The sequence below is a fragment of the Nerophis ophidion genome, linkage group LG16, assembly GCF_033978795.1.
Source record: "Nerophis ophidion isolate RoL-2023_Sa linkage group LG16, RoL_Noph_v1.0, whole genome shotgun sequence".
NCBI classification, from domain to species: Eukaryota; Metazoa; Chordata; class Actinopteri; order Syngnathiformes; family Syngnathidae; genus Nerophis; species Nerophis ophidion.
Genome location: NC_084626.1, coordinates 40,669,095 through 40,687,244, shown reverse-complemented (window position 1 = coordinate 40,687,244; position 18,150 = coordinate 40,669,095). Strand labels below are relative to the sequence as shown.

The window sequence follows — 18,150 nt, the reverse complement described above, 5'->3', positions numbered from 1 at the left end:
GCTGGCTACGCCTTGCTCAGCTGAGGACAAAAACACCCGTGAACACTTTTTTTTTTTTTTGAGTGGAATTAGAGCCAGGGAGTGTCAAACTTATTTTAACTCAGGGGCCGCATGGAGGAACATGCGAGCATTAAAATCATGGCTTATAAACAAACAAACAAAAAAAAGACAACTTCTGTTTATTTTCTTTGTCTTACTTTGGCCAAAAATAGAACAAACAAATTCTGAAAATATTACAATACAAATATAGACAAAAGTATTTTCCAGATAGATACATAGTTTTGGAATTAGTTATTTCACTGGCCGAGAGTTGGTGGGCGGCCGAGAGTGGAGTCGGCTCGCTTGGTTGCTTTGTTGGGTCTGCTCCTGTCTCTGGCCATGCTCCCTCCACCCTAGCGGACGATGGCGTGGAACACCGCAGAAGCCACCACAGTGTATATGTTTATTTTTCTTTTTATTCATAGCTGTATGTAGAAGTGGCTGGTTGTATCCGCTGCTCTAACGTCTTTAATGTCCTTTGTGTTCTTTGATGTTTGATGTTTCCCTCTTACACACATGGGAGAGGGATGTGTACTATGGCTATGAGTTTCCCTTGGCCTCAGTCTGGACCCCCTCTCCAGGGCCCAGGCTTAGACCGATTTTTTTATTTTATTTTATTTTATTTTGATCTTCTATTTTTTTCTCCCACCCCCACCTCCTCAGTGTTCTTTGATGTTTGATGTTTCCCTCTTACACACATGTGAGAGGGATGTGTACTATGGCTATGAGTTGTTTTTTTCCCTTGGCCTCAGTCTGGACCCCCTCTCCAGGGCCCAGGCTTAGACCGATTTTTTTATTTTATTTTATTTTATTTTGATCTTCTATTTTTTTCTCCCACCCCCACCTCCTCAGTGTTCTTTGAAGTTTGATGTTTCCCTCTTACACACATGTGAGAGGGATGTGTACTATGGCTATGAGTTGTTTTTTTCCCTTGGCCTCAGTCTGGACTCCCTTTCCAGGGCCCAGGCTTAGACCGATTTTTTTATTTTATTTTATTTTATTTTGATCTTCTATTTTTTTCTCCCACCCCCACCTCCTTAGTGTTCTTTGATGTTTCCCTCTTACACGCATGTGAGAGGGATGTGTACTATGGCTATGAGTTGTTTTTTTCCCTTGGCCTCAGTCTGGACCCCCTCTCCAGGGCTCAGGCTTGGACCGATTTTTTTATTTTATTTTATTTTATTTTGATCTTCTATTTTTTTCTCCCACCCCCACCTCCTTAGTGTTCTTTGAAGTTTGATGTTTCCCTCTTACACACATGTGAGAGGGATGTGTACTATGGCTATGAGTTGTTTTTTTCCCTTGGCCTCAGTCTGGACCCCCTCTCCAGGGCTCAGGCTTGGAGCGATTTTTTTATTTTATTTTATTTTATTTTGATCTTCTATTTTTTTCTCCCACCCCCACCTCCTTAGTGTTCTTTGATGTTTGATGTTTCCCTCTTACACACATGTGAGAGGGATGTGTACAATGGCTATGCGTTGTTGTTTTTTTCCCTTGGCCTCAGTCTGGACCCCCTCTCCAGGAAGCCATCAGACCCGTCAGCAATCCTGTTCTGTCTCCCTGTAATGTTTGTCTGATCTTGAATGGGATTGTGCTGAAAATTTTAATTTTCCTGAAGGAATAAAATAAAGTACTATCTAATCTAATCTAATCTAATTTGATTGATTGATATATTTTTATTTCAAATATGCAAAAAATAAAAACAACAGCAAGCATGAGCCAATACAGTGCTGTAGCCTTAACTGCCATTATAACAAAATGAAAACAATGGAGAAATTTTTTAAAAAAGGGAAAAAAATGAGCATTGGAATTAGTCTCTTTTTTTTTTTTTTTCTTACATACCGTATTTCCTTGAATTGCCGCCGGAGCGCTAATTAATTTAAAACCTCTTCTCACTCCGGCACTTACCAAAGGCATGCAGTAAAAATTTGAGTGTGATGTAAGATTGGACCTTAAATCCTACGGAATAACTCTTAATCTTCTTCCCTTCATGCGATTTCAAATTGCTGGTATTGAAATCAGCCTCCTCCATTTTGAAAATGATGACAGGGGAAGTGTCACTCGGGACGTCACGAGTTTGACCAGGCGGTAATACTGAGCATGCGCTAATTATTTTGCAAAGCGAGTTTGACCCGGCAGTAATTCAAGGCAGGCACTTACTATATGCCCTGCGGCAATTCAAAGAAATACGGTGTGCAAAAAAAAAGCAAGAGCAAGCATGATTCCAATACAGTGCTATAGCCTTAACAGCCATTATAACAAAATGAAAACAATGGAGAATAAAAAAAATGGGGAAAAAATGAGCATTGGACTTTCTCTTTTTTTTTTTCTTTCATATTTGAAAAGGAGTGAGAAGAAGTACACACTTATTTAATCCCACCCCTTTTCTTTAAATCATAAATTACTCTGAGCAAGGACTACCTGTTCACTCTATGTACAAACTTAATGAACTCGTATATACATAAATGATAAATGTAGACATACAGTGGGGCAAATAAATATTTAGTCAGCCACCGATTGTGCAAGTTCTCCCACTTCAAATGATGACAGAGGTCTGTAATTTTCATCATAGGTACACTTCAACTGTGAGAGACAGAGTTGAGTTTATACCTAAATGTTCTATTTTGGTTTCATCTGACCACATGACATTCTCCCAATCCTCTGCTGTATCATCCATGTATCCATTTTGGTATAAACTCAACTTGTTGTGTTTGGAGGAAGAAGAATACTGAGTTGCATCCCAAGAACACCATACCTACTGTGAAGCATGGGGGTGGAAACATCATCATGCTTTGGGGCTGTTTTTCTGCTAAGGGGACAGGACGATTGATCCGTGTTAAGGAAAGAATGAATGATATTTTGAACCAAAACCTCCTTCCATCAGTGAGAGCTTTGAATGGTTGACCAAATACTTATTTCCACCATAATTTACTAATCAATTCTTTAAAATTCCTACAATGTGAATTTCTGGACTTTTTTTTCACATTCTGTCTCTCACAGTTGAAGTGTACCTATGATGAAAATTACAGACCTCTGTCATCATTTTAAGTGGGACAGCTTGTACAATCGGTGGCTGACTAAATACTTTTTTGCCCCACAGTACATATGCACACTACACACATACATAGCCACACCATTACCACAAGTGCTCATGGAAATGGTATCATGCCAAAACAGCAGTACCAGTGCCTCAATGGGCAGCCCCAAACTCTTTTGTAACACAAGAAACCCAATATCAATCAATCAATCAATGTTTACTTATATAGCCCTAAATCACTAGTGTCTAAAAGGGCTGCACAAACCACAACACGAACCACTATGACATCCTCGGTAGGCCCACATAAGGGCAAGGAAAACTCACACCCAGTGGGACGTCGGTGACACTGATGACTATGAGAACCTTGGAGAGGAGGAAAGCAATGGATGTTGAGTGGGTCTAACATGATACTGTGAAAGTTCAATCCATAATGGATCCAACACAGTCGCGAGAGTCCTGTTCAAAGCGTATTCAACACAGCAGCGAGAGTCCCATTCACAGCGGAGCCAGCAGGAAACCATCCCAAGCGGAGGCGGATCAGCAGCGCAGAGATGTCCCCAACCGATACACAGGTAAGCAGTACATGGCCACCGGATCGGACCGGACCCCCTCCACAAGGGAGAGTGGGACATAGGAGAAAAAGAAAAGAAACGGCAGATCAACTGGTCTAAAAAGGGAGTCTATTTAAAGGCTAGAGTATACAAATGAGTTTTAAGGTGAGACTTAAATGCTTCTACTGAGGTGGCATCTCGAACTGTTACCGGGAGGGCATTCCAGAGTACTGGAGCCCGAACGGAAAACGCTCTATAGCCTGCAGACTTTTTTTGGGCTTTGGGAATCACTAATAAGCTGGAGTCCTTTGAACGCAGATTTCTTGCCGGGACATATGGTACAATACAATCGGCAAGATAGGATGGAGCTAGACCGTGTAGTATTTTATACGTAAGTAGTAAAACCTTAAAGTCACATCTTAAGCCCTTCTTCATACCATGGACCTATACTTCTTTTTAAACTGCTTTATGTTTGGACATTGCTTTAACTCCACACTCAAACCATTCCATAGTTTCACTCCACAAATTGAAATACAAAAACTTTTGATGGTCATTCTAAAACTAAGCTGTGACACGCCTCTTGCCGTCATCGGGTGGGGGGCACTGCCGATCATTACAAGACACATCATAGCAGGTTTGAGTCTGATTTATTCATTCAATAAACCTGTTTTCTGTCCAGTCTGTCTCGCCAATTTCTGGCTTGCTGGCTCTTCCTGCTGGTCGCGGAACACCTTTCGGTGTCCGATGGCTGCGTCTGTTGCGGGGACTCATCTTTGGTCTGGTCTCTCTCGTCGCTCTCGTGGTCATCGTCGTGTTTTCTTTTATGCTGCAGCAGAAGATGATGGGATTGAGCGCAGGTGTGTGGTGTACGCACCTGACGCTGATGGCCGCATTGTCGCTCCAGGCGCGCCCTGCCTCCTCGATTTGTTCGCCGCACGCTCCGCCCTCTCGCCGCCATCCTGGGCCGGACCATCATTCGTCCGAGCCCACTGTCGGCTCCATCTCTCCACATAAGCATTTTGAAATTAAAATTCCCCCTTACATGGAATGATTTTGTAAAAATTTATTTCCAGACCTTAATACAGGGAAGTCCATAGTGCGGCCCCGGGGGCCATTTGTGGCCCGCAGGTCATTTTTAACGGCCCCACGGTACATTTTAAAAATACAATTGAAAAAAATTAAAAACATAAAAAATGATATAAAAGAGCAAATGTAACAAGAAAATGTTGCAATGCTTTAATGACACAAAGCTGCCATGCAGGTTGTTTCTTTCTTAAAAAAAAAAAAAAAGAATCAAAATCAATGTCATTTTGAATTATTGACCCATTCAAGGCTTCAATTACGTCACATTAAATATTCCACTTTGAGATATTTTTTGGGGAAAATGTTGCATATTTTGTGTTTTGCCATATAAAAAAACTGAGTGTTTTTTTTAAAGAAGGGCCGAAAACAAACAAACAAAAAACATAAATAACAATAAAACTTAAAATTGACGGATATATCTGAAGTTGATCTCGAGATTACTGTGCTAAAAGTAAACAATAAAAAAAAAAAAAAATTTAGTTTTTAACACTTTAATGAGTAGGACACTTTTGTATCCCCAATTATTTTAGTGTGATTTGTTTTTAAGTGTAATTGCTCAAAAAATAATAATTAATTAAAATCAATGGTGTTATGAGTTACTGACCTTTTTAATGCTCCAATTATTATATAATCTCAAATATTCCACTTAAAAAAATATTGGGTGATAATAACATTTATTTTGTGTTTTTTTCCATCAAAAAACAGGGTTTTCTTTGACAAAAAGAGCATGCAACTCAAATCTTTAAAATCATTATATTGACAGATGGACCTAATGTTCATCTGGAGATTTAAAACTTGAATAATAATTAAACAAAATAATACTGAATAATGACACATTTTTAGTATTTTTTTTTACCAAAACCCTTTGGGGTCCTCGGGATCAAGCCTGAGTGGAGGCCTAAATGTATATTGGTTATACATATATTGTATTGGTTTTTAAAATAAAAAAAAATTCAAAATGGCCCCTGCTTGCTTTGATTTTTCAGTCTGCGGGCCTAAGTAGAAAAAGTTTGGACACCCCTGCCGTAGATACATAGTTTTGAAATTAGTTATTTACATGGAACGATTTTGTAAACTTTCTTTACAGACCCTAATAGTTTCTTAACAGTGTCTGTAACCCGGCAGTAAAACGGCTGATCAAACAAAACAAAAGTCATCGTCATGGACCCATTAGCTACAGAAGCTAGCTCTCCAATCAGTTAAACCAGCCGTGTCAAACTAATTTTAGCTCAGGGGCCACATGGAGGAAAATCTGTTCACACGCGGCCGAACTATTAAAATCATGGCATTAAAACAAAAAAAATAAAGTCAACTTTAGATTGTTTTCTTTCTCTTACTTTGGCCAAAAACAGAACAAACACATTCTAAAAATATTACAACAAAAATATGGAAAAAATATTTTCCATATATAAGCCCTAGATATATAGTTTTTAAATTAGTTATTTACAAGGAACGATTTTTGTAAATATTTATTTACAGACCTTAATAGTTTCTAAACAGTGTCTGTAACACGGCAGTAAAACGGCTGATCAAACAAAACAAAAGTCATCGTCATGGACCCATTAGCTACAGAAGCTAGCTTTCCAATCAGTTAAACCAGCGGTGTCAAACTCATTTTAACTCAGGGGCCACATGGAGGAAAATCTGTTCACACGCGGACGAACTATTAAAATCATGGCATTAAAACAAAAAAAATAAAGACAACTTTGGATTTTTTTTTTCTCTTACTTTGGCCAAAAATAGAACAAACGCATTCTGAAAATATTACAATAAAAATATACCGGCAGCGGTAAAGTTTAAATCCATGGGAACAATTGTTTAGAACTGAATACATTTACATATGCATAAACATTTATTTTATTTTCTATATATATATATTTTTTTTTTATGAATTATGACAACTTTTTCCAAAAACACAATATAGAATGTCTGATACAACAGAATAATGCGAACATTTATCATTTGTTTTCAAAACGCTTACAAAAAAAGTGGAACCCCAAAAATTTAGCGTGGGACCCCATTTTTATCCAAAAATGGAACAAACACATTCTGAAAATATTACAATAAAAATATAGAAAGAAATTAGCGTCAGCGGTAAAGTTTAGATCCATGAAGGAAAGAAGAAAGTGAATGAATGTTTATAACTGAACACATTTACATATGCATAAACATTTGTTTTCTTTTGTATATTATTTTATTTTTATGAATTAAGTAACGTTTATGACAACTTTTTCCAAAAACACAATATAGATTGTGAGGCTTAACAGGACAATGCATACATTTATCATCCATCCATCTATCCATCCATTTCCTACCACTTATTCCCTTTTTGGGGTCGTGGGGGGTGCTCGCGCCTATCTCAGCTACAATCGGGCGGAAGGCGGCGTACACTCTGGACAAGTGGCCCCATCATCGCAGTACATTTATCATTTGTTTTCAAAAGTGTTACAAAAAAGTGGGACCCCAAAAATTTACTGTGGTACCCCACTTTTATCCAAAAATAGAACAAACACAGTCTGAAAATATTACGATAAAAATATAGAACAAACGGGGTTTGCTGGTAGCGGGGTGTATAAAAAAGTCAGGAAGTGTCATGGATACAAAGGATTATGGGTATTTTTTGTGTTGCGTTTATGTTGTGTTACTGGGAGGATGTTCTCCCGAAATGTGTTTGTCAATCTTGTTTGGTGTGGCTTCACAGCGTGGCGCATATTACTAAAAGTGTTAAAATTGTTAAAAGAGAATATTAGCGTCTCCTATTGTCTTCTTCGCTTTGTGACACAGGTCCTAAATGGCTCTTTGAATGGTAATGGATACCGATTCCAGAACCATGTATATCAAATATTTCCGGATGGTTCAACCGCCACCCGCCCGAATCTAGTTAAAATCTATTTTTTTGTCATGTCACCCGCCCGACCCGCGGTTTATCATTGTATTGGTTTTTAAAATAAATAATTTTAAAATGGCCCCCGCTTGCTTTGATTTTTCAGTCTGCGGCCCTCAGTGGAAAAAGTTTGGACACCCCTGGCTTAAAGGGGACCTATGACTGTTTCCCTCTATTCTGACTTATATAAATGTTTTTTTTTAATTATTGATCTTAAAGGCCTACTGAAACCCACTACTACCGACCACGCGGTCTGATAGTTTATATATCAATGATGAAATATTAACATTGCAACACATGCCAATACGGCCTTTTTAGTTTACTAAATTGCAATTTTAAATTTCCCGCGAGTTTCTTGTTGAAAACGTCGCAGAATGATGACGCTTATGTTGACGCGTGCTGGTGACGTTATTGTTTGGAGCGGACGTTTTAGCCCATCACCACTCACGGCTAAAAGTCGTCTGCTTTAATCGCATAATTACACAGTATTTTGGACATCTGTGTTGCTGAATCTTTTGCAATTTGTTCAATTAATAATGGAGACATCAAAGAAGAATGCTGTTGGTGGAAAGCGGTGGATTGCAGCTGCATTTAGCAACCAAAACACATCTGGTGTTTCTTTGTTTGTTGTGAAGTTTTAATATGGAACAGAGCGGTCACGCCAACATGTTTCTCTACCACATGTCAACCAGCAAGTTTTTGGATGAGAAAATTATGATATTAAGTGGGCTCTTACCGGAGACTTGAGCGGAGTTTGCGTCCTCCTGCAGGCAGCTGTGACTTTCTTGGCTCCTCCATATGGCTTCCCTCAGATACAATGGCGGTCACCGCAGCCCTCCGACTTTCAGGTATGACTTTGTAATCTCACTAAAACACTAGTAACACAATAAGCAGATAAAGGATTTTCCAGAATTATCCTAGTAAATGTGTCTAATAACATCTGAATCGCTCCATATTTTTTTCTTCTAGTCTTTCACTCTTAACTTTTTTCATCCACAAATCGTTCATCCTCGCTCAAATTAATGGGGAAATCGTCGCTTTCTCGGTCCGAATCGCTCTAGCTGCTGGTGGCCATGATTGTAAACAATGTGAGGATGTGAGGAGCTCCAAATCCGTCGTCTGCTACTTCTGGTACAGGCAAGGCTTTTTTATTAGCGACCAAAAGTTGCAAACTTTATCGTCTTTATCCTTTCAGCAAAAATATGGCAATGTCGCGAAATTATCAAGTATGACACATAGAAGGGACCTGCTATCCCCGTTTAAATAAGAAAATCTCATTTCAGTAGGTCTTTAAAATAAATACGAATGATCGTACGTCTGTAAATGTTTTTTTTACTTATTGATGTTTAAAAAAAAAATATATATATATCGTACGTCTGTAAATGTTTTTTTTTTTATTATTGATGTTAAAATTTAAAAAAAAAATGATCCTACGTCTGCGGCGGAGGACCCGAGCGTGACGTCATCACGTTCCGAATGAATGAAGCGTCATCTTTTCCCGACTCCACAGTCTAGCGGCGCGGCGGCCTTCCTCTCTCTCTCCCGCTGCCCCCAAAAAGCGGACGCTCTTCGGACGGAATACTCGTAGCCATGGCGAGAAGGAGCCTCCTGGGCGTGCTGCTGCTGAGTGTGGCGGTGGCGCGGTGCTCGGCGGCCGTGTCCGGCATGTTGGTGAACCACGACGTCAAGAGGACGGTGGACCTGAGCACGCATTTAGCTAAAATCACCGCCGAAATCACCCTGGCCAACCACGGACGTTACCCCGTCCAAATTTTCTTCATAGCCGTGGAACCCGAGCTTGTTCCGCACCTGGCTTACGTGGGCGCCTCGGTGAGTTTGGAACCACAACATACATGAAGAAATGCAGTTTTAAATGAAGAAATATCACAGCAAAGCCACGGCTAACAAGTAGCCGGCTAGCCTGTTAGCTACTTGAAAGCACCATCACAATAATTTTTTGTCGCAAACATATTTATTCGTTTAACTTGTTCATATTCGTGTAATTTTTTCCAAATTATTGTATGATATGTTGCTTTTGTGCATTAAAAAAGAAATATTAGCAAGGAAGTGCTAATATTAGCTGCCCTGCCCATTAATTAAAAACGATCCGTGCATTATTAAGCATATATTATTTTTAGCTAGATTATATTATTTTGTAAACATAAATCTTATCAGTTTTGTATTAATTTGGAATGCATTCGGCATAAAGTTGACTTCCGCAGCCAGTGAATGACACGTATGCGCTGTGATCATCACTTCCGGCTGCGATTGCGCAGAAGTCCGACAGACTGTAAACACAGCTAACCAATTTCCTTGAATAGCCGCCCGGGCGCTAATTAATTCAAAACCTCTTCTCACGCCCGCGCTTATTCAAAGCATGCGGTAAAAGTAAGCAGGAGCTAATAATTTTAAAACCTCTCCTTCCCCTAAAAAATTGAGTGTGATTTAAAAAAATAAGATAATTAAAAATGATTCTGCGGCCCGGTGGTTGGGAACCACTGCTCTACAGCATGTGATCGCGCCCACTTTTACACCATGCTGTCTGCGTACTTGGTCAACAGCCATACCTTTTACACCAGGGGTCAACAACCTTTTTGAAACCAAGAGCTACTTCTTGGGTACTGATTAATGCGAAGGGCTACCAGTTTGATACACACTTAAATAAATTGGCAGAAATAGCCAATTTGCTCAATTTACCTTGAATAAATAAATCTATATGTGTATAAAAAAATGGGTATTTCCGTCATACATTTATTTTCCTTTTACGGAAGGTTTTTCATAACGAATAAATGATTAAAAAAAAAACTTAATTGAACGGTTTAAAAGAGAAGAAAACACGAAAAATATGAAAATTAACTTTTGATACATAGTTTATCTTTAATTTCGACTCTTTAAAATTCAAAATTCCAGCGAAAAAAATGAAGAGAAAAACTAGCTAATTTGAATCTTTTTGAAAAAATTTAAAAAAATAATTTATGGAACATCATTAGGAATATTTTCTGATTAAGATTTGTGCAGGGTGTATCCCGCCTTCCGCCCGATTGTAGCTGAGATAGGCGCCAGCGCCCCCCGCGACCCCAAAAGGGAATAAGCGGTAGAAAATGGATGGATGGATGGAAGATTGATTTTAGAATTTTGATGACATGTTTTAAATAGGTTAAAATCCAATCTGCACTTTGTTAGAATATATAACAAATTGGACCAAGCTATATTTCTAACAAAGACAAATCATTATTTCTTCTAGATTTGCCAGAATAATTTTTTTGAATTTTAACCATAAGTTGAAGAAATATTTCAGAAATATTCTTCGTCGAAAAAACAGAAGCTAAAATGAAGAATTAAATTCAAATGTATTTATTATTCTATACAATAAAAAAAAAAAACTTAAACATTGATTTAAATTGTCAGGAAAGAAGAGGAAGGTATATGTGTTTAAAATTCCTAAAATCATTTTTAAGGTTGTATTTTTTCTCTAAAATTGTCTTTCTGAAAGTTATAAGAAGCAAAGTAAAAAAAATAAATGAATTTATTTAAACAAGTGAAGACCAAGTCTTTAAAATATTTTCTTGGATTTTCAAATTCTATTTGAGTTTTTTCTCAGAATTAAAAATGTCGAGCAAAGCGAGACCAGCTTGCTAGTAAATAAATACAATTTTAAAAATAGAGGCAGCTCACTGGTAAGTGTTGCTATTTGAGCTATTTTTAGAACAGGCCAGCGGGCTACTCATCTGGTCCTTACGGGCTACCTGGTGCCCGCGGGCACCGCGTTGGTGACCCCTGTTTTACACTGATGTTTGTGATATAAACAACTTTATAACTCTTACTCATATGCGCCACACTCTGTGAACCCACACCAAACACATTTCTGTAGAGCATTTGCTCTGTGGCACATTATAAACGCAGCATAGGGATACCCATAATGCCGTGCATCCGTGACTCTTGGCTACCGGTATATTATACACGCGCCCCCAACCCCGCCCACTTCAACCAACGCACGCAGGGGGGTGGTGCCAGCGGGTGTATGGTGTAGCCAGGAGTTGTGGATGCATTGCATTCTGGGTAAGTGTTATGTTGCGTTTATAATGTGTTACAGAGCCAATGTTCTCCAGAAATGTGTTTAATGTGGGTTTACAGAGTGGCGCATATTATTAAGAGTGTTGAAGTTGTTTTATATCATAACCATTAGTGTGATCTGTACGGCTGTGGAACAAGACCCCTGGTTTACACATAGAAAAAGCATAAAAAGAACTCCTCCGCCATTTTGAAAAAGACGACAGGGGATGCGCCACTCGTGACGTCACGAATTTGACCCAGTGGGAAAAATAAGCATGCGTTTATTAAATTGGGGAGTGAGTAAGCTCCAGCAGTAATTCAAGGCAGACTCATATTACATGCCTGTCGGCTATTAAATAACTTGTTTTAAAATGTCTCTTGACAATCTTGCGCTTTCTGTTTTGGAAATGACATGAATGTTTGTGCCACTGCTTAACAACTGTTTAATAAATACAGTATTGCTATATTGACTTAGTTGTGATTTCCTTCTCTGCATGAAAGTTTAAAAGTAGCATATATTAATGCAGTATGATGAATGTTTTAATGTAAACACATAGAATCATCATACTGCAGTGATTATATGCATCAAGTGTTCATTCAAGGCTAGGGCAATATATCGAGATATATATATCTTGTATCGTGACATGGCCTAAAAATATCGAGGTATTAAAAAAAAGGCCATATCGCCCAGCCCTAATCACAACTAAATCAATTGACCAAAAGTGTATTTATTAAACAGTTATTACAGTGGCACCAACATTCATGTCATTTCAAAACAAAGTGCAAGATTGTCAGAGACATTTTAAAACAAGCTATGAAAGCACTTTAGTGCATGATGTCACCAAGATGACGTATCAAAACAACACTAAATTAAAGTGCACTTTGTGTACAGAGCGCCACAACAATAGTTTTAAAACAAATAAAGTGCACTTTTGTGCATGATGTCACAATATATTTTGTTAACTGTCAGATAAAAATGAGCTGCAAAATAGGAAATCAAATAGTGTATGTCCTTCATTATGTGGTAGGTTCCTACGGACATTATCTCTTTCTTTAGTTGACTATTTTTTTCATACGGTGTTGATGTGGGAATGGTTGCTTTGGCATTTTGTTGGTGTTGACATGCAGAGTTTCAAGCACTCTTCAGTCTCTAGCGGGTGACCTTTCAAATAATGCTACATTAGTAGAGCTGCTACTTTTTGTAGCTTTTGCCGCATACTTGACATATTACGGTTGTCTGTTCAACATCTTCCCGCTTTAAGCCAAACCACTGCCAGACGATGAACCCCCTGCTGTTTTTCTTTGGAATTAATTCTTCTTCCTACATTTGTTAGCAGATTCGCACCTTTTTTCTCTCGTATTACCACACATATCATTTCGCTCGCATCACAACTAACGTTACCTATGCTGCTACCTGTCTGCTCAGCGAGGGCGTTTGACGTTGCACGCGCGACAGTATGTGACTTATGTAAGAAGGTGCGCTTGTTTTATGTCTCTGTGAGAAGGAGAGACAAGAGAGTTAGGAACGTCTGTAGTGTAATGTCCGCAGCTAAAAGCAACTGCGTAAGAACGTATACTCGAATATCACGATATAGTCATTTTCTATATCGCACAGAGAGAAACCCGCCCTGAGCATACACATCCAAAAGCTGGAAATGATACAATACGTTACTGCATATTATAATTTATGTCAAATAGTATACATCGTTATTGTAAAGTCTGCAATAATATGGATCTTTAGGCCATCGCAACACCGTTCTATACATTCATCCCAAATTCCTGCAAAATGTTGCAAATATTGGAAGCTGTTATTGTTTCATTTACAGTTCATGAAGCTGTAATGCTGTCCCAGTATTACAGATTCAAACTATTAGCTCAATGTGCTCTAGGGTTGTACAGTGTACCGGTATTAGTATAGTACCGCGATACCAATGAATCCTATTCGGTACTATACCGCCTCAGCAATGTCATGGCTTTACGACCAGAGGAGCAAGTTCGGCAGTGCACAATCACAGAGTACTTACAGGCAGACACAGTGCATAGACCGAAAAAGGAGATTGGACGCATTTTGGCTTAAAAACTAACGATGAAGGTGAAGTTATAATACTGAAACGCCCTCAGGAAGAGGTGCTTTAAGACATAGCTGGCGAGCTAGGAGCTAACATCCATCCGCAGTCGGCAGTGTTTTAGCTACTTCTAAATCACTAATCCTCGCCTCCATGGCGACAAATAAAGTGAGTTTCCCACAAGTATCATCAATGCAGGACGAGGAACAGCTAAACATGCTTCACTACACACTGTAGCTCACCGGGGTCACAATGTCAACAAACGCCTTTTTCAAATATGTAAAAAAAAAAAAAAAAAAAAGTTGAATGCTAATTTTTATTTTTTATTTTTTTTTATTGTTTTCATTTTGTTATAATAGCTGTTAAGGCTATAGCACTGTTTATTATTTTTTTTTTGTTGCATATTTGAAATAAAAATATATCAATCAATTAATCAATGATACCAATTACAGGAGCGTATCTAGTTGATAACTTCTATGATTACATCGATATTTTTTGGCACCACAACATCTTCTTTTGTTAAAAAAATAAAAGATTTTGTGTTTATAAACTCAGGAAATATATCCCTGGACACATGAGGACTTTGAATATGACCAATGTATGATCCTGTATATACTTGGTACCGAATTGATACCCAAATTTGTGGTGTCATCCAAAACTAATGTAAAGTATCAAACAACAGAAGAATAAGTGATTATTACCTTTCAACTGAAGTGTAGATAGAAAATGTTAAAAGATAAAGAAAGCAGATATTAACAGTAAATTAACAAGAATATTAATAATTCAATAATATCACTGGTCCTGAATAATTTGGATAAAATAATAGGTATAAAAATGACACAATATGTTAATGCATATGTCAGCAGCTAAATTATGAGCCTTTGTTTGTGTACTTACTACTAAAAGACAATTTTTCTAGAATGTTCACTATTTTATTTAAGGACAAACTTGCGGTAAGAAATATGTTTTGAATGTACCCTAAGATTTTTTGTTAAAAAAAAGCCAATATTGCCATTTTTTTGTGGTCCTATTTATTTAGAAAAGTACCAAAGTATGGAAATATATTTTGGTACTGGTACCAAAATATTGGTATAACGACAACGGGACAACTAAATTGTGTGTATTTCTGCAGGCCGGTAGTGATGATGAAGATGAGGACAGCGCACTTAAAATCCAGGAAACAAAAATTACTGACTTAAAGTATGACCCCACTCTCAATGTTATTTTTTCCACTTATGTCTTCATATTGATAGTCATCTCTGCTCACTTGCAGAGAGGTGTTGTACCAAGTAACTCTGCCCTCCAAGTTGCCCGTGGGCGATCAGATGAAAGTGAAAGTGGAGATGACCTTCAGCCACGTGCTCCGGCCCTTCCCCTCGCAGATCACCCAGGCTGAGCGCCAGCTGGTCGTCTTCCAAGGCAACCACTACTTTTACACGCCTTACCCCACCCGCAGTCAGAGCACGCGCGTCCGCCTGCCGTCCAAAACGGTGGAGAGCTACACCAAGTTGGGCAACCCCAGCAAGACGGACGAGGTCATCGAGTACGGGCCGTTCAGTGACGTGGACGCCTTCAGCCAGGTACAACTGACCTCGGGTGTTGACTAATCTGGAACAGTGCTTTTTTTATACTGTTTTGCTGTTTATCTGTTTAGGATACTATGAAGATCCACTTTGAGAACAACACTCCCTTCCTGACAGTCAGCAGCATCACTCGCATCATCGAGGTCTCCCACTGGGGCAACATCGCTGTGGAGGAGACCGTCGATCTGAGGCACACTGGAGCTGTGCTGAAGGGCCCCTTTTCCCGCTACGATTACCAGCGTCAGTCCGACAGCGGCATCTCCTCTGTGAAGTCCTTCAAGGTGTGTGCTCTTAATCACTTTAAATCATCATCTTAATTAAGTAGGGTGTCCAAAGTCAAATTAGCATTTGACTTGGTGATTTTTCAATTTTTTTTATTGGAGATGTCCGATAATATCGTACTGCCGATATTATCGGCCGATAAATGCTTTAAAATTTAATATCGTAAATTATCGGTATCGGTTTCAAAAAGTTAAATTTTTGACTTTTGAAAACGCCGCTGTGTACACGGACGTAGGGAAAAGTACTGAGCGCGAATAAACCTTAAAGCCTTTGCGTGCCGGTCCAGTCACATAATATGTACAGTTTTTCACACACACAAGTGAATGCAACGCATACTTGGTCATACGTGGCGCAGTGGGAGAGTGGCCGTGCGCAACCCGAGGGTCACTGGTTCAAATCCCACCTAGAAGCAACCTCGTCACGTCCGTTGTGTCCTGAGCAAGACACTTCACCCTTGCTCCTGATGGGTGCTGGTTGGCACCTTGCATGGCAGCTCCCTCCATCAGTGTGTGAATGGGTAAATGTGGAAGTTGTGCCAAAGCGCTTTGAGTACCTTGAAGGTAGAAAAGCGCTATACAAGTACAACACATTTATCATTTAAAATTCGTACAGGTCACACTGAGGGTGGCATATGAACAACTTTAACAAATATGCACCACGCTGTGAACCCACACTAAACAAGAATGACACAAGATGACTATTACTGGCTATACATGATGTGTTAAAAATGTGTCACATTTATTTGGGTGGTCATACATACACATGATGATGTTGGTGTGTGGCGAGCGTTGCGTGGGTTAGAGAGCATCCAGTAGACTGTCGATACGACCAATGAGCTCCAGTCTCTTGCTGGCCAGGTTCTTGTCACCCTCGATGTAAGCCTCCTCTTTCACTTTGCCGGCCACCAGTCGCTCCGCCACCTGGCCGCCAGGTCTTTCACCTGCCCGTCCAGCTTCTGCACCTCCCCAACCTAAAGTCACAAGACAGGGTCAATAAAAAGCATTAAAAGTAGAGCTGGCCATTGGCCGATAAATGCTTTAAAATGTAATATCGGAAAAATGGTATCTGTTTCAAAAAGTAAAATGTAATGACTTTTTAAAACGCCGCTGTACGGAGTGGTACACGGACGTAGGGAAAAGTTCAGAGCGCCAATGAACCTTAAAGGCACTGCCTTTGCGTGCCGGCCCAGTCACATAATATCTACAGCTTTTCACACACAAAGTGAACGCAATTCATACTTGGTCAACAGCCATACAGGTCACACTGAGGGTGGCCGTATAAACAACTTTAACACTGTTACAAATATGCACCACACTGTGAAGAATGACAAACACATTTCGGGAGAGCATCCGCACCGTAACACAACAGAACAAATACCCAGGATCCCTTGCAGCACTAACTATTCTGGGACGCTACAATATACATCCCCACTACCCCCTACACCCCACCTCAACCTCCACATGCTCTCTTAGGGAGAGCATGTCCCAAATTCCAAGCTTCTGTTTAGAGGCACGTGACTTCAATAATAAATATGCCAGTGCCATGTTGGCTATTTTTCAATAACTTGAGTTGATTTATTTTGGAAAACCTTGTTACATTGTTTAATGCATCCAACGGGGCATCACAACAAAATTAGGCATAATAATGTGTTGATTCCACGACTGTATGTATCGGAATCGATAATCAAGAATTGGACAATATCGGAATATTGGCAAAAAAGCCATTATCGGACATCTCTACTTTTTATGTCTTAATTGCTGCTCTTACTTTTCACTTTGGATGACCGTGGCAATGACGATTCTTCCCAACAGACGATCCTTCCAGCTTCCGCTCAAGATGTTTACTACAGGGATGAGATTGGGAACATCTCCACCTCCCACCTGCAGGTTCTGGACGACTCAGTGGAGGTTGAGGTCAGGCCTCGCTTCCCTTTGTTTGGAGGTTGGAAGACGCACTACATCATTGGGTACAACTTGCCCAGCTACGAGTATCTCCACACTCTTGGTGAGTCACGTTTAAAATGATTCACATTTGGCTTGTAAGCAGAAGGCACTTAAAATAAATCCTTAACAATGCACTTAAAATAAATCCTTAACAATGTTGGAAAAATGCGATTGGTTCTTGTCCACTTGAGAATTTTTTGGTGTTTTTGCAATTTAGTTGAATGCTTGGGCCCTGATTTATTAAGCTTGTGTGCAAAAAATAAAATTGCGTGTACTACAAGTGGGCTTTTGATCTAGTAAGACTGCGTTTACAATTGTAAAGTGGTGCAAACCGCCATTTTTAAATGAGGATTTTGCGTGCATACAGGACTTTTACAACCGAGATGATCATTTTATGCACATTCGTGTGTGCAATGTATTGGACCAGCAGCACATATCTATAAGCCATTTCTGAATCACAATCTAGACGACAGAAACATATGCAAACTGACATTTAATTCTGTTTTCGAGGCTCTGGATCGCATCAATTGATGCATTTGTGCATCTGAAATGACTCAAATGCACAGTGAAATACGTCTTCTCATGTCGGACATATTATAGTAATATATTTCCTGAATAAAAAAAACAAA

The 18,150-nt window shown here is 39.2% G+C and overlaps 1 protein-coding gene across 1 annotated transcript in view; it reads left to right on the top strand.

The window, feature by feature from the left end:
* The first annotated feature begins 9,078 nt into the window (after nt 1–9,078).
* Nucleotides 9,079–18,150, top strand: part of rpn1 (ribophorin I) — a 22,054-nt gene continuing 12,982 nt past the window's right edge. The window contains exons 1-5 of the mRNA XM_061875229.1: nt 9,079–9,424; nt 14,846–14,913; nt 14,987–15,293; nt 15,368–15,577; nt 17,390–17,582. Of these exons, the coding sequence (XP_061731213.1) occupies nt 9,185–9,424; nt 14,846–14,913; nt 14,987–15,293; nt 15,368–15,577; nt 17,390–17,582 (1,018 nt within the window). The 5' untranslated portion in view covers nt 9,079–9,184. The remainder of the gene's footprint in view (nt 9,425–14,845; nt 14,914–14,986; nt 15,294–15,367; nt 15,578–17,389; nt 17,583–18,150) is intronic.